At 41.3% G+C, this 23288-nt stretch overlaps 2 protein-coding genes across 3 annotated transcripts in view; one reads left to right on the forward strand and one right to left on the reverse strand.

Moving 5' to 3' along the window:
* Window positions 1-1531: 1531 nt before the first annotated feature.
* WBP4 (WW domain binding protein 4) lies at window positions 1532-19197 on the reverse strand. 2 transcript variants are annotated; one of them, XM_084300797.1, is made up of 10 exons: window positions 19141-19197; window positions 14823-14895; window positions 13275-13337; window positions 13054-13177; window positions 11948-12169; window positions 10948-11003; window positions 7633-7699; window positions 5518-5684; window positions 4473-4672; window positions 1532-2348 (listed from the first exon to the last, which is right to left on the reverse strand). In XM_084300797.1, coding segments are annotated over exons 1-10 (1182 nt in total). In that variant the 5' UTR covers window positions 19143-19197; the 3' UTR covers window positions 1532-2140. The 2 variants fall into 2 exon arrangements, with proteins under 2 accessions (XP_084156923.1, XP_084156922.1); XM_084300796.1 differs by lacking the exon at window positions 19141-19197 and adding an exon at window positions 15603-15691.
* Window positions 19198-19327: 130 nt separating this feature from the next.
* ELF1 (E74 like ETS transcription factor 1) overlaps window positions 19328-23288 on the forward strand; it is a 74306-nt gene continuing 70345 nt past the window's right edge. The window contains exon 1 of the mRNA XM_084306371.1: window positions 19328-19374. The gene's annotated coding sequence lies outside the window, so the exon portion shown is untranslated. The remainder of the gene's footprint in view (window positions 19375-23288) is intronic.

The following is a 23288-nucleotide window of genomic DNA, read 5'->3' on the forward strand; positions in this document are numbered from 1 at the left end:
AGGATGAGTACAGCAGGGCAAAACAAAATCATTAAAAAACAGGTTATTGAAAGGAAAGAACAATCAGCTGCTAACTCAGCAGTCAGCAATGGCCAAGGAGCAGAAAGAGCTGGTTGAACTGGCAAAGCACAGGGCACCTGCAGCAGACAGCTTGACGTGGTCATGTAAAAAAAGGCAAATGTGGCTTAGGGATGTATCAAGAATTATTTACAATACTCTAAGGAAGTGTTAGTGGCATCACAGATGGTCTCAATCTGCCCTAACATATAGTTTAGGCAACCTCAGACTGGAATGGAGGAAGAGAACTGCTGGTAGAGCATGGTTTTTAAGAAGGTGCTTAAAGTGTTTATGAAAAAGAAACCTGTCAACCTCTCCATGGTAGAAGGGGAACTTCTGTTCTAGCCTTGCTTACAAGGTCTTTCACGTGGAACAAACGTGTGTGTTCCTGCATCTCCTGGACTCTGAGAGCATCCAGTGGTCACCTGTAGCTTTCAATGAGCATGCAGAGCTAGATATGACAGAAAACGTTCAAACTTTTCAAAACAAACACCAGAAGAAACACAACCCTGACAAACAAGCGTGTATGATTAAAACCTACACTCCAAAACACTTCTACACACAAAAAAATGTCACGCCATAAAGAGAGAAAAAAAAAAGGACCTCAGCTTCCCTTGTAATGTATGATAGACCAGATTCCCACTCCTCTGCCAGCTGGTCTGACAGATTAGGTCTTTTCTCCAAGAAGTTCAAGCTCAGCAGCTACCAGCTGTATTTTGCTGTAGCTGGACTCTGAGAGCTGCCTTAACTCTGCTCTCTGTTTCTGACCGAGACTCTCCTGAGCAAAACGCTGTGGGCTTTAGAAATGGAGGCATGTTTCTCAATGGTTTCATGATTTCAGCCTTTTTGGCTCTCTGTTTGATACCTAGAGAAGCAGGAAAGCAGAGCTGCCTTCTAATGCAGCCACTGAATCTTGACGATGCTAAACGGAGACAAAACCCATCAGATTAAGAAGTCAAACTTAAAATCCTTTAAAAAAAACACCTAAGCATTTACACTGCCAACTTCTAACAGCCCGAGCAGCCAGCTTGGACAGTTCAGCCACCAGCTCCACTCACTCATCTTTTATTTTCCTCTCCTGTAGCACTGGGAATGATGAAGCTTCGATATGCTCAGCCCCTCCCAGCCTCAGTAACACTACTCAATGCGTTCCTCTTACCAGCAGAGGAAAACCACCAGCCTCAAAAAGGATGCTATATGCTGTAGCAGGGCAAGATCTTTGGAATATTTTTTCATGACAATACCATGTCATCGCTTTTTACGAGGAAAGAGACAAAAAGGAAACAAGACCAAAACGAAAAAAGAAAACGCGATGTGTAAAAAGAAAGAAAAATCCTAGAAGAAACAACAATAAAGCAAAATGCATCAGGAAGAAAGCACAGAAAACTACTACTTTGACAGAGGTGGCTCCAGAGCTGTTATTAAAAATCAGATTCATCAGGTTTAAACCTTTAGCAGAGCTCTAACAAACTGATCGTGCATGTACACAATTAATTTATTTTAGAATACCATTAGAAATGAGCAGCACCGGTGTGACTAACTCCCCTAAAAACAGCTTTCAGTTTATCTACTTGAAATGTTGGAACTCTCAGCGCCTACTAGTTTGCAAGCAATTAATTAGAGGTTAGTAAGCACAGTACTTTTACTCATTAGTTAGGAAACTACTCCATGTAGATTATCTTGGGGGGTGATTTTACTCTCTAGTACATGCCACTGATCCAGTTCTGGTGTAAAAATAAAAGGTCTGTATCATTTTTTTGCAGATTAAGCATTAGCACATTGTCCCATACTTAGAAAAGGGGTAAAAAACCTGACCAAATGACAGCATACACTGAGCTAATTGAGCTTAGATGGCATGGTTAAAACAAAACATAAAACTATTTACAGTATTGCATAAGTAATATAGCACAAACTTCCATTCCAAATGCACTCACGTCAAAATAAAATAAAAAAATAGTACAACTCACATACGTTTTAATACCTATAAATCCTTATTTTCTATCCAACATTTTCTTTATAAAAGCCTGTTTAAAATATTAAACTTTTGAATCCCTCCAGCCTAAATGGAATCTAAAATGATTTGCTACTGATCGCTTAGTCTTTGCCTTAAGTTTCTGGATTTCCCATTTTCAAATTTCCTCTTTTTAAATGTCGGCACCCCTTCTGCCAGGTCTCCAAGGGAGGTAACTGTCTTCTCTGTAAATATCACCTGGGCATCTTCGGGAACCTCTAGCACTGGAGCTGGCACGTTGTCACTCTCTGTACTAGGAAGCTCCAGGTCCACTTTTTCACTGGAGGGAAGAGAAGGAAACATAAAAGAGTTAATCTGCATGGAGAAAAGAATACTGGGTACTACAGACAGTGATATCCATCTTTAATCAAAGCAGCTTTGAGCTAGATGCAAAGCCTTCTAGCCAAGATCATCAGCATGACAGGGATCAAGAAAAACATTCTTTGTTTCTTCTGAGTGAAGTGGCATTAAAAAAATAAAATAAAAATAGAAAAAAAAATAAAAATAAAGATGTTGAAAGACGGTGGCCAGTGAGTAATTAGCAATGGTTTGCTACTGAGTAGTTTCCCTCAGGTGTCCATCCCCAAGGCTGTGCGTGACAGAGCAGAGAACAGGCCTACCAAATGAAGAAACAACCCAAAGCTGGGAGAAGCAGCTTCATAGCACAGGATCACAGCTAATAATCAAGGACATTGTCCAGAAGTTACCAGTTTTAGGGGGTTGGTGGCAAACACTGTGTTCTAGAAGGATAACCAGAGGCATGAACATAAAATGGAGAGCAGCTGAACAGTTGGCAGAAATGATCCAGATCACCAGACAATCGGAATCACAGCAGCAGCATCACACTACTGTGAAGAGACACCCTTAGGGAGTACATTTGTATGGACCGGCCAGGAACACAGACATCTTTCAGCACTGCTAATGAACAACCACATGTCTTCCTTACACGTGTGTTAAAATGCAGACTGATATATATAAGGTTCAGTAGCTGAAAGCACTTTTTATCGGGCAGTGCTTTCCAAAAACACTGAAAGAACTTACCAGCTCTGGAGTCAAGAAGTGGTTAGCTGCCCCAACACAGGAGCTGTTATGGGAACTTACCAAGCAACATTATTATCTCCAAGGAAGTGTATCTGTGCTTAATTTAATCAAACAGTGACAGAACTGTACCTGCTGAATAATTTAAAACTAAAATGCTGCGTAATGGGGTAAGAATGAAAGGAAAGATTCATTTCCTTCTCCCCAAACTGTTTTTCCAGGCTCCTAGAGGGCACTGTAACAGGAAACTCACCACAAAAGGCAGTATGCTTCAGAAGAAAATGAGCAATCTCAGGCATCGTGCAGTAAAACAAACCAAACCAGCCAACCGAAAAAAAAACCACACACACACATCCTGATCAGATGCAAGTCATGAAAACATCTGCAGTGCATCAGCTGGACATGTGAGAGAGAGACAGCTTCCAATTTAATATTGGCATAACCAGATTACATGTTTTGTCTTTCAGCTCCTTACTTAAAGCATTACAGAAAGTGTCTACCAACACATTATGACAGCATCCAGTACTTATCCGCAGTGACAGCAGAAGAAGTTTTAGTGCATTTTGTTTTGTTTTGGCTTTACTTTATTTTGAAGTTAGGGAGCAAGAAAAATAAGAGCTCAAACAGAACTCTGTTACTACAACGCTGGGTTAAAGACAAAACAAATCTGTTAGAAAGGGCTGTGTCCTTCAAGTGAGCAGCCAGAATCAGTGCAGCATCATGAATTCAAAAATAATTCACTGCTTGTGGAAACAGCTCAGCCCACATTAGGTAAATTCACTTGGGGTCTTCAAAAAGCACACTCATATGAGCAACTACTGATCCGACAGGGAAGAGATTCAAAGCCCCATGATCAAGATCAAGATCTTCTAGGGCCCTCAGCAACCTGAACTCCAGGCAGAGGTAGCCCAACTAACCACTCATCAGAAAGAAAGAGAATTTAGCCTGGAAGCTGGAGGCATTGAGCAAGCTGCCTGTGCTGCTCCGAGGCTAGAAGCAGTTGAAAAAGCAGTTCCAAGAGCTGGAGTCAGCTGAACCGGATTGTTGAAGGAGACAATATATAAGGAACATAAGCTTAGAGTAACTACATTTAAACAATTGATACTCAGCCTCTGAGGAAAATGATGGATGACAACTATCCTTAAAATCCCTTCAGTTGACTTTGTACTTAGGGTGAAATTCTGCACTGAAACAAAATGCCACTGCTATCCTCCATGGAGAGCTATTACTTTAAATAATCTCCAAGAAAAGGGTTGTACTTCAGGCTACATTCCCAATAAAAGCTGTGGTAACTGCCAGAAGTCAAGAAGAAAAAATATTCAGCTCTTGAAAATTATGCAAATTGCTGTGGTCGAAAGATACTCACCCTGATTCTTCTTCTTCTTCTTCTTCATTTTTAATTGATTGCCATTTTCCATAAGGGTTGGTCTTAGATGTGTCACTGGAATAATCTTTGAAAGCTGATGCACGCTCTTCTTCCAGATTAACTTCTCGCCATGTCCCATAAGGGCTTAGCTTTTTAGCCTTGGGAGATTTCTCTTCCTCTGATTCATCATCTCCTTTCCTCTAAAGAGGAAAAAACCCACCTTAAGCAAAAATGCCTAAATAAAAACATAACGTAGCTTTATTTTACATCTTTTATTTATCGTCTACTATTCATAATTTTCAACCAAGAGTGATTTGAAACAATAAAATCATATTGTAATAAAAATCTTTACACTTTTTTTCCTTGAGCTTTCATCTCATACACAGTTGAAAAAAACCCTGTCATGGCTGAAGTTAACAAGGAGTAGACAATTATAGCTTACTTAAAAACAAGAGGCCAAAAAAAATCACACACAATTTTCAGTGCATGCACATACACAATTTGTACCTAACACGTGGTGGTTTATAACGATGCACAGCGATACAGAAATATGTATTTTAGAATTAACACCTGTTTAATTAATACAAACTATATTTAAGCCATCTCTGCTGGTTCTGAACTACCCGTTTCAGAAATCCACCTGACCCAACCAGAGCCATAATCATACCCTTTATATGAAGTTTCAAAACTGAAGACAAATACACACAATTGATTTTGTGCTGTGAGCTGCCGATGCCAATTAACTTTTTGGATTATTTCAGGGATAAGACAGTCTGCTCTCTCAGAGTACATCACACTTGCTGCAGAATTCTTCTTCAGGTTGGCTGAAGTTCGTGCTCTGTATTCTGGAACAGTGCCACTAATGTGCCAAATCACTTCAAATAAGGATTAATTTCACTATTCAAAGAAGTGCAAGCTCCTACTTTCAGTCATAAGGTTTAACCTCACCACAATCAGTACAGCCTATCACAAGAGACGAAAGATAAGTCATTTAATACTAGAAAGTGAACACTATATGTAAAATAAATCTAAAGAGAGACTTTACCTTGGATTTTTTTCCTGGACTTTGTGCTTCACTTTCACTGTCTTCCTGACTGGAGTCCGATTCCGATGCTTTGGAACCTGTTTCTGCACCCTCTTCAGAACGCTTGCCGCGCTTGCTGTTCTCATTTGAAGATGAAACAAAACCATCAGGTTTCTCCCACGTGGATACTGTCCAAGATATTTGAATAATTGCATTATTTACGTATCTAACTCTAATCTATTATTGCTTTGACAGCATCACCTTTCAGAAGGAGTACTGCCTTATGCAGATATACAGCGAATAATTTAGCACAAGGCCTCTGCCTTTGCTCAGTACATTTTTCTCAGCAAAGATACCATCATGACAACCGAGTTCACTGTTGATAAAGCTTGTTTTAATTAGTGCTTAAGAAAAACATCGTGCATAGCAAACCGTGGTCCAAACAACTCTGGTCCCTCTCACCCTACAACAGGGCAGGCCACCTTTGGAGGTACCCATTTGATTTGTGTTAGCCACTGATGCCAAAGAAAGGATGAGGTAAGGAATGCTAACTGTGAGCTTCTTAGCTTTCAGGGCAGATAAAACCTTCCCCCCTGCTACTCATCTCAGTAAGGTCAGGTCTCTAATTAAACAGCTATCAAGCAAACAAGGGAATACAAACATTAATTTGAAAAGGCAAAAATATCTGTAGGATATGACCACATTTTCAATTAGAAGGTAGTATTCCAGCAAATATATTGAGAGAAGGTATTTAAATAAAAGTGAATCAGTGGTCTTGAAGCCAGTTTTAGTAGCAATAAGGTAAACGTATACCAACTTTTAACATACAATGTTATATAAGCTTTCAAATGTAACAGAACTACTATTTTCCCAATTACTTTATTTCCAGAGTAACCCCTAGCAGAAAACAGCACTTAAGAAGTATGCTTCTAAATGTATCTTGAGGAAGTAAAGGTGTAAAAAACTGAAAATGGGTGGCTTACAACTAACAAAGCAGTCTCTTAAGGGTATTGCTGTCATCTAGCTTTAGACCAGCAACTGAGAAAAATAAAATATCACTTTTTTAGGTATCACCTATAGTTAGTGGATTAAGGTGCAGCCTTCTGAAGCATGATTCATAGCAGGAGCTAAGCCGAGAGATACTGGCCTCCTAAATTACATGCCTGAGATGAGACGCTACGAACATTCCCCTTGGCTAACAATTTGTCTTTTCTTCAGAAAATAGGATTAGCGTTAGCAGAGCTGACAAGTATTTCAAGCATTTGCAAGATACCTGCAACTAGATAAAAATAAGGGGATCACTTTGAAGTCTCACAATCTCAAGTTTTACTGAATATAATGATCATAAAGACATTCCTCTTAAGTGCAACGTGTCCGTGAAGAACTTAAAAACGTTACAACCAAAAGCATAAAATATGTCTGAACTTCGAAGGCAATGTTTAAAAATAACCAGCAACTCACTTTTCTCTCAGAAGAGTAACCACAAATCATTGGAGAAGGGAGGTGGCATGCTGAAAAACTGAAAGGGTTTTGTTTTTTCTTTCCTATTCTTGGCATCATTAGGAATTCCACTTCATACCCAACAGCAGAAGGAAAACTCATAGCTGGCATAAAATCACTTGCTCTCCAGAGAGGCACTGTTGACCATACCTGATTTGAACAGATTTAGAAAACAAATGCCTGTTCTGGGGGAGTTACCACAAAGTTCCCCATGCAGGGAAAAAAAAAAAAAATATGGGGAAAAGAAGTAGGGACTCTGATTCTGGATTCTTGTGTCAGTCCTACGTCAACAAGAGGAAAAGTTTAGGAGATCCTAAACTTCAGCTCCATACACCTGGTAAAACAAATTCCTATCCCTTTGGGCTTCCAAACTAAAACTTTAATACATACGTAGAAATGAAGAACCCATACCTTAGAGTTGTAAGTTAAAGGTCTAAAAAAACCTACAAAGCATAAACGTATATGATCTCATAATACATTTATAAAGTCAGCTCTGAGCTAAACAACAACTCTATTTCAACTAAGGCAAGTGCTTAAAAGATACAGAACTTAACAGTGGCCATAAAACACAGCTATTTGCAAAATAAAATGCTGCTCTGAAAACCCTCTGTTCTGAAACAGAGCTCAACTCCTTACCTCCTGTTTGTGTGTTATAGTAATAGGTATGACCATCTTCAGAGACACCTTCTACCCACACTGCTCCCTGAGAAGAAGATACAGAAGCTAATTAAAAACAACGACTTTTAAGGATCAGCGAAAGAATCACTTACAAAACATAAGACTTCATCCCTTGAATACTTTTGCTCATGACAATTTTACTGTTTCAAAACCTGTCTGAAGCTTGAACTCCTTAAACTCTTACAAATTATTCCCTTTGACTCAAATGAGATTGAATTGCTTATCTTTAAAGAACCACAAATCCATATACACGTTTTTTTTCAAATAGTGGATAATTAGCATGCCATACAGTTCGAATTATGATATAGCCCATTATTTTACACATTTTTGATTTTCCAAAGCCTTCGCATCTTAACTTGTCATTTCCTGTTTCATTCATTGTCTTAAGTAGAGACTGAAAAATCTCTCTGGAAGTCTTGCAAGTTTTGTCAGGGCTATAGAAAACCGGTATCAAGAAATACTATCACTGAATAAACAAAAGCAAACAAAATAGCCTTCTAAAATTTATTCCAAAGTACACATTCACCAGAAATAATTGAAGAATTAACCTTTGCAGGAATGCACGCCAATGAATTTACTTGATTTGGAAAAGCACCAATTTCAACAAAACATTGATTTTTCATACTGATTAATCAACGCAGGAGAAACGTGGCTGAATTTGCTGCTTGTATGTCTTTGTGGATGCGTAATTAAAATAAAAATTACTTGCAGAATAAATAATCATACATTACACTAGTTAAGATCTTTGTTAAGATTTCAGCAACACTTACACATAAAACTTTTTCACTGCTCCTTAAGTACTAATATTACTCACTCCCCTGTACTGGGCAGGACTTCTATGTAGCTTCATCATACATCATTTTTGCATTAATAAAAGTTTCTATGTATAGATACACACAGTGATACCTGGATTTTTCCACACACATTCCTATCCATTTGCTTAATACTCCATTAAAACCTCGTTTTTCTTTTTAAAACAACAAAATCAGAAGCTCACATCCGCTCTGTAGAAAACTACTTAAGGAACAAAAAATTATGCTGGTTTGTTCAGAGGAGGCAAAAGCAAGAAAACCTTCAGTGATCAAGTTTCCTCAAGTTTTTGCTCTCAAAAGTTTCAATGTGATAGTTTAAACATGAGGGAAAAAAAGGAAAATTTATCTTATGTAAGTCGAAAGAGGACAAAAGACTGTACTTATGTGCAAGCTATCCTTTTTGTTACAGTTAGATCCTGAGAAGGTTTAGGTTTTCAGCAGGCATTTGACACTAGGCACTCCGAGCATCCTACTACACAAATGCTAACAAGCACAATGTCAATCTAAGCGAAGCTGTAGGTAGCCTTCACCACGCCTTTCATTGCTCTGTTCTCTGCACCTCTTGCAAAGCCTGAGCAGCAAGCCAACCTGCTATAAAGCAAGGAAGGACCGTGAATCTCACTTGCACGACAAATTGCAAACATGCCCTTTAATTTGTGGGAAACGTGAGTCCTTGCTGGAGATCTGGAACATTCCCAGTATCTTTAGCTCAGAAGAAATAAGGGAGCAATTAAACGCTCGTTTTCAGCAGGAGCTGAAGTAATTAGAGACACCACAAAGTCACAGATCAGGGCGAGGGAGGAATGGCAAAATACAGCCATGTGGCACGAGAGAGATAGCTGAGGCCGAAGGTGCGTATTTATGATACAGCTGAGATGAGCTAACGTCAGACTGCTGCCAAGAAGGCAGCTCCTTCCCTCCTCCATCTGGTCCTCCTGAACAGGCAATTCTGACTGCCCAGAAGGCTGATTCAAGGAAACAAGCAGTAACCTAAACTCCGAGGTTTCCACTCCCTGGATGAGTTCATTGTCAGGACAAACACACACCAAGGACCATACACGATCAGTCACCGGACCACCTCTTTCAGGGGAAGGCTGGCGTAAAAATACTGCAAAGCTACGCCTTGACAGAAAAGATAAAGTTGAAGACCTGGTTAACAAGTTAGGCAAAACTGCAGGGGAAAGAAAACAGAAAGCTGGAGTAGCATGCATTGGGCAGCTCTGACATGAATAAACACTGGATAAAAAAAAAATCTGTTTCTGAAATAAAACCCTGTCTTAACAGAGAGAGAGAATAAAGACAACGAATGTGACATTTTGTAAATTGATTCAATTGCCTAAAAATATACACTATTATAACCAGTTTTTCCTCAGTCTGTAAGTACCCAGTACCAAACAAAGGCTACCTTCTAAGACACAACAATATAGGGTGACAGCATGTCGAGCATTCTGAAAAAGACAGGATTTTTTGCTCTCCAACAGAAAATCCAGTATTAGCAGACAACAGTGACTTGAAATCATACTGCGCTGTTACACTTATCTTGAAAATGGGAAAAACTTAACATCACTTCATGGGAATGTTGTACAAATAATGCTTTTAATGTTGTGAAGCACTAAATTTCTGGAGTGAAAAATACCAGGGGAAAGTCCACTGATGTTGATAATAAATGTATTATAATAAATAAATATAATAAATAAATAGTCTTTGGACTATTCAGCAGGTTTGCCTGTCCCTTAAATCAGGAAAATACAGTAAAACGCTAAAAGGTTGCTTGCAGATGGCAACCGTGCCACTAAGAAACCTACAAAAAAGACAAATTATCATATAAATGTACCCTAAAGCAAACACAAAAAGATATTTTTTCTTTACTACCGGACAATGAAGCCTCTGTGTTTTCCACACAGTGCTTGGTGGCCATTATAAAACACAACACACAAACACACACCCATTTCTTCACACACATAACAAACAACTATTTCTCACTGAGCAGTTGTGAAAAAGGAAGAATTCCTTTTTCTTTTAAGTGTTAAAGATTTCTACATCACTGTGGTAGAAGAAACTCATGAGCTATAATTCAGATCTGATGTCTCTTCAATGCTCATGTTCCATCTTACTGTAAAAGGAGAGGAGAGCTACAAAAAGCTGAACAGAATTTAATCAGAGTTTTCCATAAGCTTTCAATTCAATGGGCTAATGCGTTAAAAAAACATTCTGTAAAAACATAACCATCATTATCTCTTCTCTTGATAATTATTAATGCAAAAAAACCATGTACAGTAGAATTTCAATTTTCATCATGTCATAAATGATCCTATATACTTACATTATGTTATGTTTCCTATGTTTACTAAGGGCAAACAATTTATCGTCTGCAATCAGAAGAGACTTGCAAATTGCTCAGCTCATTTCTGGTAAGTGTTTACAAGGGCAAAGAAAAGTACAAATAACAGTGTTTGATTACCGTTTGCGAATTTTTAGAGTTGCCTTGGAATCCTTTAGGTTTTTCCCACTGTGATTCTTAAAAAAAAACAAAAACAAAAAACAAAAGCAAATTTCACCCATCACTCAGTCCTGATCATGTTTAACAATGTAAAAAAAACAAAGATCTAACCGTTAAGATACTGATATGTGCACCCATCCAAAGTGTAACATTGATCAAGGATAATATATGTTCTGATGGGATGTATCTAGCTATAGAATAACAATAAGCCAAAGTGTCATAATTACAGCTGGCTTTATCTGGACTAATCTGCCAGACAATTAAATTCTGGCTGATATATAGAGACTGGAAGTTTGGTACAAAAAGGGCATTTTTTTAATGGTAGCATAGGTCAGAAGAAACTGAACACCCAAGATTTTTACCTTTTGGAAGTTACCCTGTAGAAGGAAAGACTAAACTAAATACTAAAGTCATCTCTAAATTTATAAGAAACAGTTTGTTATGTTCTCATTAATCATAAAAGAGGGTTGCTTTTATGCTCTAAAGTATAACTTTAGAGTATAAAGTATAAGCTCATAACACATTGCTCCTCAACAGAAGTCAGTCAGTTAGATAAATCCTGTAGATGTGGAAAGAAACAATCAGAGAACAATTCATAACTGCCCTCATTTACTTGAGCATGATCGATGCCCAAATAATCATCCAGTTCACTTCTCATTCCTGATAAAGCATTTTTAGAAAAAGCACAGCTATCTTTTGTATATTTAACCTCTGAGAGGCTAACATTTTCCAGAAACAGTAGAATTACTGTGTTATCCCATTATTATTAAGAAAAAGCAAATACAGCCTCAAGTTCCGGATGCCTGAGTCTTGATTATTAAGTATCAAAAACTCCATCTAATTGTTCAGATCTTAATAATCAGCTTCCTACTGAGATAGCGGAAGCGTAAAGAAATGCAGGTTGTCTTTAGTCGTTAGTATGCTATACGTCCATCTGCATTTGCTCCTCACTAATTTTTACCTCCTGTTTTTGTATTGTAGTAATAAGTGTAGCCTTCAGGAGAAAGTCCTTGCACCCACTCCTTCGTTTCAACTTTCGGTGACTCTGAGGCGCCCGGAGATGTCTTTTTTTTCTTTTCCTTCTTCTCTTTCTTTTCTTTCTTTTCCTTCTTTTCCTTCTTTCCTTTATCTTCTGTTGTGCTACTCAGTGTTTTACTCAGCACTGAACTGGGACCTACCTCATCTTAAAGAGAAATAACACTCGGTTAAAAAACAAGAGCATTAATCTGAGTTTAAATATTAGTCACTTATGTAACAGCAAATAGGGAATTTTGTTCTTAGGAGTATTTTTAATCATTAGTATTACACTCGTAGTAGCCAAACTGAAAAGATTACATTCAAAGAACCTTTCATTTCAGCAATACAACAGTGTTACAAGATAGTATCTTCCTTATAATAACTTTTGATATTTGATATCTAAGTATCAGAAGATGAGTAATAACACAAAAACTGTAAGAACCCATGAGCTCTGACTAAACCCAAAGAAACTAGAAGAGTCTTGCGGAAGAACTACTGCAGGAGCTTTAAACTACAACTTTTTAAAAAGGACAATACGTATTTGCATTGACTGAACAAAGGTACTTGCTGAACTGCAAGCTGAGTAGCAGATTTTAATCTCTACTACTTGATACCAGTGCAAGTCCAAGTGCTCCTATTTGATAGGAACTTTTGTCTCCAAGTGGTAAAAGTGAAAAATAAAATTAAAGGAAGCTGCACTGCTGATTCAAAGTACTAACTACTGTTTTTTTTAGTTTGTTTGTTTTGTGTGTGTATGTGTGTGTGTGCTTTCACATTGTTTAAATGTTCCATTCCAAACCAGATTGTTCCATGCACCTGAGGACACCACAGCTAAAAACAATCTGTACTGCAACTTCTACTACCGGCAATTTGCAGGCTCACATTTCTTTCCTTTATTATTATTTTTTTTAATAAATAAATAAATAAACAAGCAAACACAGTCCTGGAGGCCTAGTCTCATATTTCTAAAACCTAATTTAAGAAAAAAACCATTCCTATTCAATATTCTTTCAATTTTGTCTTTAATCCTTTGGCAACTATATGAACTACCTGGCTTGATTCCAAGCCTTTTCAAATCCTCTTGATATGCTTTCATTGCAGCCTCCTCCATTGCTGCAAATTCTTTTGACATGTTTTCTTCTTCTTTTGCTTTTTCCAAGCTTTTCTTTTTAATCTAAAAGAAAACAAAAGCCCAAGAGAATAAATTAAGCAAGTCTGATAATAAAAATGATTAAATATATGTATTTGTGAAAGTAAGATAATTGAGTTACCTCACTAATTCTTTTTGCCACATTTTCTTTATGATTCTTTCCTCTTTCATGAAACTCTATGCTCTAAAAAAATAAGAAAAAACAAGAAAAATAATACATCCAATTGTAATTTGTTGCAGCTAGTTAAAATTTAGTTAGACTAAACTTAGTTCAACAAGCCTAAATGTAACCTGCTTTGAAAATATTTCCTCATAACAAATTCAGGAACACTGCAAAACACAACACAAAACTTATGAAAAAACAGTAACGCTCAAAAGTTTTAGTATAAACGTTCATATTCTGTATTTAAGAGATTTAAAACTTCAGAAATAATAATACTCAGCACGTATATTAGAGATGAGTAACACGGAATTTGGGTTCCCTCTCTATGCTATCCTAAGTAGCATACTTTTTTTTTTTTTTTTTTTTTTTTTACACATTTTGTTGGTTTTCCTGCAAACTTTTAAAAACGTTGTGGTCTATTTAGCATTGCAAACATTAGCTATTGTCCTTAATTAGATAATTCCCAACTGTAGAAAGATCCTATGAACGTAACCAGTCTCCAGGCCCACAAATCCGAGAGGGAGAAAAGGCTCAAGTTGGGTAAATGAGGACAACAGAACAGTCTGCAAGCCAAAAAGCTGCCAGAAAACAAACAAACAACAACAAAAAAAAAAAAAACACAAAGCCAGTAGAAACTGGAAGGAGTTCAGAAGCTGTACAGGTGTGACAGCTGAAACCCTCATGTGGTTCACAGAAGACACATCTGATCTCACTTAGGTGTTCAAAAATTAGGTGCCTGAAGCTGACCTAGTAACCCCAAATTTCTTTGCACAAACAGATGTGCAGGGGATGCACATCCAGATGATGATTGACCTCTTCTGAAGGCAGGCTTATGGGTTACCTAAATACCCTCCTTAATGTATATATCTCTTTGCTGACTATATAAAAGAAACCTAAACCAATCAGCTCACATCTGTGCTTCTGAGTTACAGGTATCTAATTGTAAACCAGATGAAGCTCAGCTCCAGGAGTACCTTTGGCATCGAGTCAGGAGGGCAGAACTTATTTTTAAAGTGAGAAACCAATGGGTCTAAAAAAGGTGTCTTGCAAAAGGTGTCTGCAAGTCAGAAACACCTTTCTTTGACCCAGCAACATTTCTGTGGGCTGTGTGAAATGAAAGAAATTTCCTTTAAGTGCTTACAGCACTGGCTGTACCAGGCCTGCTGTATACAAACAGCATGTAGACCAGGTTTTGCTTTCCATTTGCATACTAAGGCTAGGAACAGGCGTTTCAGGACAGATCAAATGTTCAGTTACAGGTCGTGAAGAAAAAGCAGGATCAAATATTTCACTTCTTCTCTTGCACTGCCAAGTACAAACAGCATGCACCATCTTGTATGCAGGTACGTGGCTCTCACGGAACACATCTTAAATATCACCAGTACTACAAAAGCATTTTTAAACAGCACAGTTCATGCATTAATAAATTAACAAGTGATTTTCTAGGCCATAATTCAAATTCTTAGTATTTCAGAATCATGGACTTAGCAGAGAAGATGATCGTACAGGTCTGTTGTCTGCTATCCAGCACTTGCAGTAATCGCAGAACTTTTTGGGCTGAGATTTCCAGTAATCGGCCCTGGGGAGAAGGAAAAAGAGAAGATGTGCAATCTGAAACAATAATCAAAGCCACGGGTTGTAAAATACATAGCCTCAGAAACCAAACCCAGTCGCTGTCTTTGGGTGATTGAGTGCTATGAGGATTTTTTTTGGTGTTTTTGTTTTGGGGCCTTTTTTTAAGATATGGCAAGCAAGCAAGAATAGTTGTATTGACTACAGTGGTTCATAAAGCACAGCTCAGTAGCAAGATTTACCCAACTGATCCTTGAAGACTGCAATATTTTTTTTTTTCCAACAGAGATAACGCTGTGAGGACCAGAAATATAAGACAACACAAGCCAAAGCTAAACAAGCAGCAGCAGATACCTTTATTCATCACAGACCTGTCAGAAATGTGCAACTCGTGCTGTTTTTCATTAAAAAATGCATACAGAAATGCTTCTAGGGGTAAAATTTTGATTTAACGTCAAAGCCCATTTTGGATACTGTCCTCAGTGAGCCAGGCAACACGGAGGTGTGGTGCTGGACGAGGCGAGCTAAGGCGAGGAGTCCTGGGGCAGACTGGGACCTGTGGGGTCCCAGACACAACAGCAAGTGCTTTGGGTGTTCCCGTGCGACAACGTGAGCATTTCTGAACCAGCCCATTTAGATAAGAAGTTGTCTGTGTGTGAGAAAACATGGGGAGAACTCCTCAGAGCTGAAAAGTTGGTACATAAAAGTATTTACCAGTAAAACAAACAAGCCCTCCTACGATTCGATAAAGGGTGATTCGTCATCAACAACCTCTTTCTAATGGCAGACGAGGGTTTTGTAGAAATAATTCCATGTCTTGTTGGCTTGTAGGGACAGACGCAATGCCTCGGTTCAGCAGAAAACATTTCAGCAACAGATTTTATTTTTTTCAATTAAAATAAAAGGAATGAGGGGAAAAAAATTAAAAAAAAATATCAAGATGACACTGAGGATATTCAAGATTAGTCCAAAAAAATGGATCTCTGCCTTCCACCTCAAGATCAATGTACACAATTTAAGGAAAATACTTCCTGACTTTTTAATTCAATGAAAACAAAACTTCTTCCACACGTAAAAATACCACCCCAAACCTTTTATGTGCAAGCACATCATTCGTAACACAAATAGACCTGACTTCACTCTTAAAATTGAAGCAGAGAGATCAAAATATGCCTCCCCACTAGTGCTTAGTGTAAAAACACGATTTCCAAGAGGCTGTGGCTATTTAAAGTTGTAAGTATGATGAATCCACTCTCCAAAAACATTTCAACCTGTAAGCAAGCGTGTTAGCAGCACGCAGCTTTCCGAGCAATTTGCTGGGAAGCCAGAAAGCAGCTGGGCTCACCCTGACTTACAGAGAAATCCTCTCATCTCTACACAGTGGACTTTAAACCTGGGTGATTACTTCGTCACACATTTAATTAAAAGGCTTTCGAGATCCATACTCCAAAACGCACTGGGGCCAAAGCCTGGGAAATCTGAAAGTGGCTTGAAAAGCAGCTGAGTGGGAGGGAGAGGTTCAGAGCTCAGAAATACCTCTAGGGCTTTTTTCCTCTTTGGGCTATGGCTCCTGAACTGTCCCTAAGCCCTTTGACATCACCCAAGGTGAATTTCCAGCTAAAAGCTGCGTTAACTTTCCCAAGGCAAAGGTCATCATCACATCTGTCACAAGCCCCTGTAGCTACACAGAGCGATCACTGAGGAACCCGAGGCACAGCTGGGACCTAAACACAAAACTCGAGGCCTTGACAAGGAAAGTTTTTTGTCTTCACCTCCTGTTGGTGTTGCTGAAGATCGGAGCTGGCTCTGTGATGGTAAACACAATGCTGTGCAGTAGACCTGATATCACAGGAACCTTAAATCCTGCTATTTTATGCTTAACAGAGTTAATTGTGTAAATTACAGTCCCAGATCTGCAACTTAGGAGTCTCCTGAGTATTATACGCTGAGATTTTCCACTTGAGCTCATACCACTCAAAAAAAAAGAGCAAGCTCATCTGAACTATCCCCCGAATCCCATCTGCCACTGTAATAGGGCCGGAGCCTGTGACGTACCAGCAGGGCTGCAGGAAGATCCCTCTTCAGCAGGATTCTGCCAGGATGCTTCACAGGCTCCGCTCACCAGCCTGAAAGCTAATCCTGCTCGATGACTGGTCAAATATGGGATTTTTTTTCCTAGTAATCTACCAAATACAGCCTTGAGAGTAAATGCAGTTAAAATACAAAGGTCTCTTATACTTGAATAATTGTGCAAAAATCAAGGGGATCATTTTATTTTAGAAAGTCCTTGCAGGTACTTTTCCTCGGCACAATTAATTTTGAGACATTATAATCACACAGCCTGTGTTAAAATAATTGGGTTGTGCACTCCTCCTGCCCATGAACCGCGTGTTTGGGAGACCAAAAAGGACCAGGTTCTGCTGACAACATGCAGAAAGCAACCTGAGGAGCGACTCCAGCAGTGCCGGAGTCCAAGGCCCCGAGCTCTCAAGTCAGAGCCCCCTGTCAATACGTGAGCATCTCCTCCTAACAGCTTAGGCAAATTATTAATGCTTTAGCAGACAGTGCAAGCAGCAGTTATATTGGGAAGCATTAAGAAACCCTAATAAAGACACTGTCTTCAGCAAAGAAAAGTTTTGACAAACTTTATTGTGAGACTGGGATTGAGGTTTTGGTTCCTACCACATGCTGGCTGGAAGAATAAAAATAAAAAAGAAAAGGGAGAACAGGGAATAAGAATTAAATGTGTCAGGTAGTTCTGAATACAAGGAAAAAAAGTATCTGAAAACAAGAAAAAAAATGTAATTTAGCCATGCAAACAAAATCTGGAAGTATTTGCTTTGAATAGCTTTGTTCTGAAACACCAGACTTGAAATCTGTTAGGGATGCAGAGGGATGTGTATCAGGGATATATCTGTCCAAATTATTGGCCTTTAGGGGGAACAACTTCATATGCATGTTCAGGGTCTTCTTTGGTCTTAATATCTGCAAACTCTGAAGATTTCGCACACAGTTAATATCTTCCAGCTTTCTACAGGTTTGAGCACTGAACAGTCTAGGCATGCATCATCTTCTTGAACACAGACCTTCGTGTGTGAAGTGAGAAATCCCCAAATCCTAGCTCCTGGCTACATAAAGATATGAGAATTCAGACTAGCTGGTCTAGTCTGATGGTCTGTAACAGCCACTCAACAGGGCACAGTTTTCAGAAATACGAATAAATTCTCTTGAGGAACATTGTGCACTTCTAAAGCAAAATAATACTTCTGTAATGCAATGAAGTAGGAAAAAAAAATGAAAAATATCCACACATCTCACAGCAGAGCTTCTGCAGGGGAAACCGTTTGAGAAGAGGTAATTTAGTGAAAATATCTTTCAGTCTTTCTGTATTGGTGAGCTCTCAGAACGAGAAACTAAAATCATTAGGGATCGAGGCCTTACGGGGGGAGCCTAAAGCCGAGAGCCCGAGCCAGCCTTTGGCATTAAACATCCGAGGTCAGGAATATCTACCGAGAGCAGAGGTCTGCTGCTGCAGATGGAGAAGGATCTGGGCCACGTCAGGAAGAGCATGATAAGAATTAAAAGAGAGAGAGAAGGGGAAAAAAAAAAAAAAAAGTGACAAATTGGGTCAAGAAGCTGTTCGGGTATAAATTTAGCAGGAACTAACATGACGAACACTGCTGCACGTACTGTGAGTCTGCAAGGCAGGCTCCAGCAGCTGAACCACCAAATACTTCCCCACCAGATCTCCAATTTTGGATCCATTTCGTATGATTTTATGGGGAAAAAAGGATATTTTGACAAGTAGGAGAAGCGAGCAGATGCCATCTGACTTTCTCAGGTCACACAGAGCAACCCCTGCGTTTTGCACCCCCTCCCAGAGGTGCCCAAGCATCAGTAGGTGTTTCCTAAATATTTTAAGTGGCTAAAAGAGGCAGCAAAAATGAAGAAAAGGGGGGTTTCTTCCACAAACTGCACCCGCAGCTGGAGGTAGCCAGGAGTCCCGGCGGGGGGAGAGCTCCCCGCGGCGCTGCCCGGCCGAGATAAGGGCGGAGATAGGGGCAAAAGGCAGCACAAACAAACACCCGGGGGGCCGGGGAGCAATAAGGAGACAGTAAAGCTGCAGCCTGAGCTCTCCCCGGGCTGTTTGGGCTCCCCAAGCCCCTGAGGGTCGCCTCCAGCCCTGCCCACCCGCCCCATCCCCGTCCCCATCCCCGTGCCCGTGCCCGGGGTACCGGCCGCCAGCACTCACATGGCCGCCGCCGCCTCCTCCGCCGCTGCCCTCCGCCGGTGCCGCTGGGGCGGAGCGGGGCGGAGCGCGGCGATGGGAGCCGGGAGGGCTCAAGCCCAGCTCTGCTCCACCCGCCCTTCATCATCACCACCTCCTCCTCCTCCTCCTCCTCTTCCCCGCTCCTCCTCCTCCTCGCCCCCCGGCCGAAGGCAGCGCCCCGCGGGGAGCCGCACGCCCAGGGAGCCGCCGCCGCCGGTGAGTGGGGGGGGCGCGGACGGGGGTCGGCACCCGGGGGCCGCGGGTTCGAGCCCCGCCGCCGCTGTTTTGGGAGGGGGTCGACGGCCCCTTCCCCGCGACCCCCTGGCAACTTTTGGTGGAGTTTGGGGTGCAGAAGAGGGTGGGTGCTGGCTTCTCCTCTCTCTTCTTCCTCCTCCTCCTCTTCGTCGTCCTCCTCGCCCCGCCGCCGCCCTGCTGGCAGCCTCGCCCCGCCGCCCTGGGGCTCGCCTGTTGGGTGCCCCCCTCGGCCGCTTCTTTCCTCCCCTCCGCTAAAAGTCGTCCCACTTCTGCCTCCTGCCCTCTCGATACTCTGCGAAGTGTTGCCCAACGCCGCTGCGAGACCAACGAAATAAATAAAAAATAATAATCTTAATGCATCGGCTGCAGCTGGCGATGTGTGCTGCTGAGGGCGGAGGGGAAGCCTGGGCAGTGAGTCATGAATTTAAAAGGCCCTCTGCTTGTTTATTGCAAAAAATAAAAAATAAAACAGGCGGGTGGCGAATTCAACATGTGGGTAATAAACGGGGAAATTAAAAAAAAAGTGACTAAATTCCAAATAAAAATGATTAAACGGGGGGTAGCAGCGCGTTCCTCCCTGCCCCCAGCTTGCTGCCGTAAGAGGAGGGGGGAAGTAATTTTGCTTTTTTTTTTTTTTTTTTTTCCCTGAAGGGGAGGGCTTGCGGTCAGGCTGTCATAGCTGACTGCAGGAGTTATGCGTTTGTCAGCATTTCCATTAGAAGTGTACTTTTTATGTAGTTTACAACTTGGTTATAAAAATATGCGCTGGGTTGAAACTTGGTCAACGGCCTCTTCTCCAGAAACGTCTTTGAGGCAAACTTTGGGACGGTCCTGCTTAGATGTGAAGTGGAAATCCGTGGAAAATATGGGATTTTGGGTTTCGCTGAACTCTAAAACTTTGCTGCTCACGCACGTAAATGCATTTACAGCTGTTAGCCCGAACTCGGTTTGTGTTTTATTTTTTATTTTTTTTCCATGCCAAGTATGCTGAGTGAGGGAAGGGTTTAAAGGCTCGGCCTCTGCAGGCTTTGGGGTCGCTGTTAGGGCCTCAATTAGCTCAATGGAGGCTTGATGAAACCTCTTAACGGAGGCCATGGGGGCATCGTGAGGTGCCCACCTTCAGAGGTGTCACGGGGCATCCACAGAGCTCAGGCAGCCTGCTGAGTTGTAGCAGCGCTTTGAAAGCCCCAAAGCTGTGGACAAGACACCAGTGTTAAACTAAAAGCAGAATACGGTAACTTTGCTACCGAAGCTCTGTGGGATTTTTTTAATATTTTTAAATTTTTACTCTGTCTGTTCAGTTGCCGTGTCTGAAACGGGGAAGGAGCGCGGTGTTTAAGAGGCTTCGTTTGTATACCTCTATACGTATGCATCCTGATGCTGTGAAACGTGCCTGCCACCCAGTGGATGCAGCTGATCTGTGTACACTATGTTCTATACATTTACTCCCTCTCCTCTGCAAGTTTGCAAAGTGAGGTGCTCAGGAGCTGTCGGGTGCCATGCTGCATGGGCCCTGTGCTCCGGGATGCCATTTGAGGTGAGGTGACCCGCCGCTGCTTTTCCAGCTCTGGGGCTGAGCCAGGGGGTATCGGCTGGTGGCAGCAGCATGCTGACCCCTCAGCTGGGCAGAAGTCAGCAGATACGATGGGTGGATGAGGCAGGTGATGACATAAAGAGGTAGAAGCATCATCCTGCCTAAGATAACTGGAGAACGGGATTCTGTGGCCCCTGCTGTTCCCGTAGGATTTCCACCTGAACTTCCCATTTTCTGACGCGGGCCATTTGTTTTTCTGGGTGCCTGAGCTGAGTCTTGAGTCTGATCTGCAGTCATGCTGAACTCACCGATCTGGAACAAAAGTCAATGACTGTTTGTTCTCAGCATGCAGAAAATGTTTAGCAGGACTAAGCATGGTGGAAATGCAAGTCTACATCATCAGAATTGCTCTCTCAGTGTCTGCAGCTTTTTACTTGATTTTTTTTTTTTTTTTTCATATCTGAGTTTCCTGTCTTCAGAAAATTGTGGATCAGTGTCCTTTATTTTTATGGATTACTGCAGTGATAAGAGTCATTGAAGAACCTGGGAGAAAAGAATTCATCCGTCCTCTGGTCTGATGGTGCGGATATGCTCTGAAGGACAAGGGCAAAAAGAGAATTTGCATGTTAATTATAACAAAGCTTCTGTCAGGAAGAAAATGTGACCAGGTCAGTCACAATTACAGGCTGACCTCCATGCATACGAGCACTAGGAGACAGTTTTAATTACCATTGCTCAGTTCTAATAAGGCCTCAATTCTACAGTGCTAATCACGTTTTTTTTTTTAAAAAAACCCTGCTTTTACTGTGTCATTTCCTAGGTTTTCTTCCCCTTAGGAAAAGATAAGATAAGCAGCTAGGCAGCCCGGGGCAGTGTATGTGTGTTCGTGTCCTCCCTCAGCTGGGTTACTGCTGTAACACACGAGACTCGTCCGAGCCCTCCATCGAGCAGGACCCACAGTGGTTGGTCCTGGCTGCGTGTCGGCCAGCAGGAGAGGATCTGTCATGCTCTGCCAGTTTCTTTCGCAGCTGTCTGCAGGCAGGGAGCGAATGGCCAGGCTCAGAAATCCTGGGCTGTGTCCCAGACTCCGGAGGAGAGCGTGCCGTTGGGATCTCGCATTTTCCTGCTCTGTCTGCGCCCCTCATGTGCCATTGCTTGTCTCAGTCCTTTGACTCGTTCTCACGCTGTCTCCTTGTATCTGCCTTCCTTTTCTCCTCCTCCTTTGCTTCTGTACGTCCCATCTCCCTGTTTTCAGTCTCCTTGCACAGAAAGTTGCTTTCCTACACCAGCCCCCTTGCTTTTTTTTTTGCTTTCTTCCTAGTCTCACGTCATTCTGTGCCCATTTTTTCTCCCTCCCCTTCTTGTTTTTGCTGTGGAGGGAGCCTTACTCATCAGTTTTTCTGCCACCCTCTCATGTCATTCCTTGCCCTCTATGGTTCTTGCATGAAGCATCTTCCTTGGTCCTTCTCTGTGGTCCTCTACAGCCCTGCATTGCTGTGAAGACCCACGGGACAAGACACTGCAAGGGCAGGAGAAACAGGGCTCCAGCTCTCCTCCCAAGTGCCTGGCATCTTTTTGGCCTCAGCTGACCATTACATGGACAGTCTGGAGCCTGCTCCCGCCCCATGCCTTTGAAGACTCTTATCTGAGCTGCAGCCTTTTCCTGGGCAGGAGCTGGCAGAAAAGTTGCTGAGTGCTTGTGGGGATGGCCTATGGGGACTGATGGGCGTGAGGAGTTGTGACAAATGTGGATGTGGCCTAGTGAGCATCTACTGAAAATGCATAATTTGTCTTCAGCAGTTTGACCAAATGTGTGTGGGTTTTTCATGGAGGCAGCAAAAGGCAGCATACCTTTGGTAGAGCAGCTCAAGCCCTCATGTCAATTTTCAGATCTGTTACCCGAAGCTGAAAGAGCACTATAACCTTTTAATGAGTTCACCAGCGTTTTCTGTTAGTACTGAAAGACAGTGTTTTCCCCAGTCTTGTTCTGAAAAACAGCTGAAGTATTTTGGCTGAGGTTTTCTAATCTCTGTCTACTCAGTTCTTTCTACACCCCTCCCTCAGAAGCAACCTCTACAGCACATGGAACAAAATTTAGCCTGAGGCAGACATTCAACTTGGAAAATTTCAACCCAAACAGTCCAAGTCTGGCCAAGTTACAAGCAGCTGAAAGCAGCATCTTGCATTAGAAGTCTTCAGCAACCGCCTAACAGGCAGTGCTACAAGCTTCACCAATACTAGTGTAAGTTTATGTGCTTTTAAGCACACTGCTCAACTGTAATATTAATCAATAGCTTACCCAGTTGACTAATTGGCAGCCGGTTGATTTTTATTTTTTTAT

The sequence above is a fragment of the Netta rufina genome (assembly GCF_964035555.1).
Source record: "Netta rufina genome assembly, chromosome: 1".
In the NCBI taxonomy this organism is placed as follows: Eukaryota; Metazoa; Chordata; class Aves; order Anseriformes; family Anatidae; genus Netta; species Netta rufina.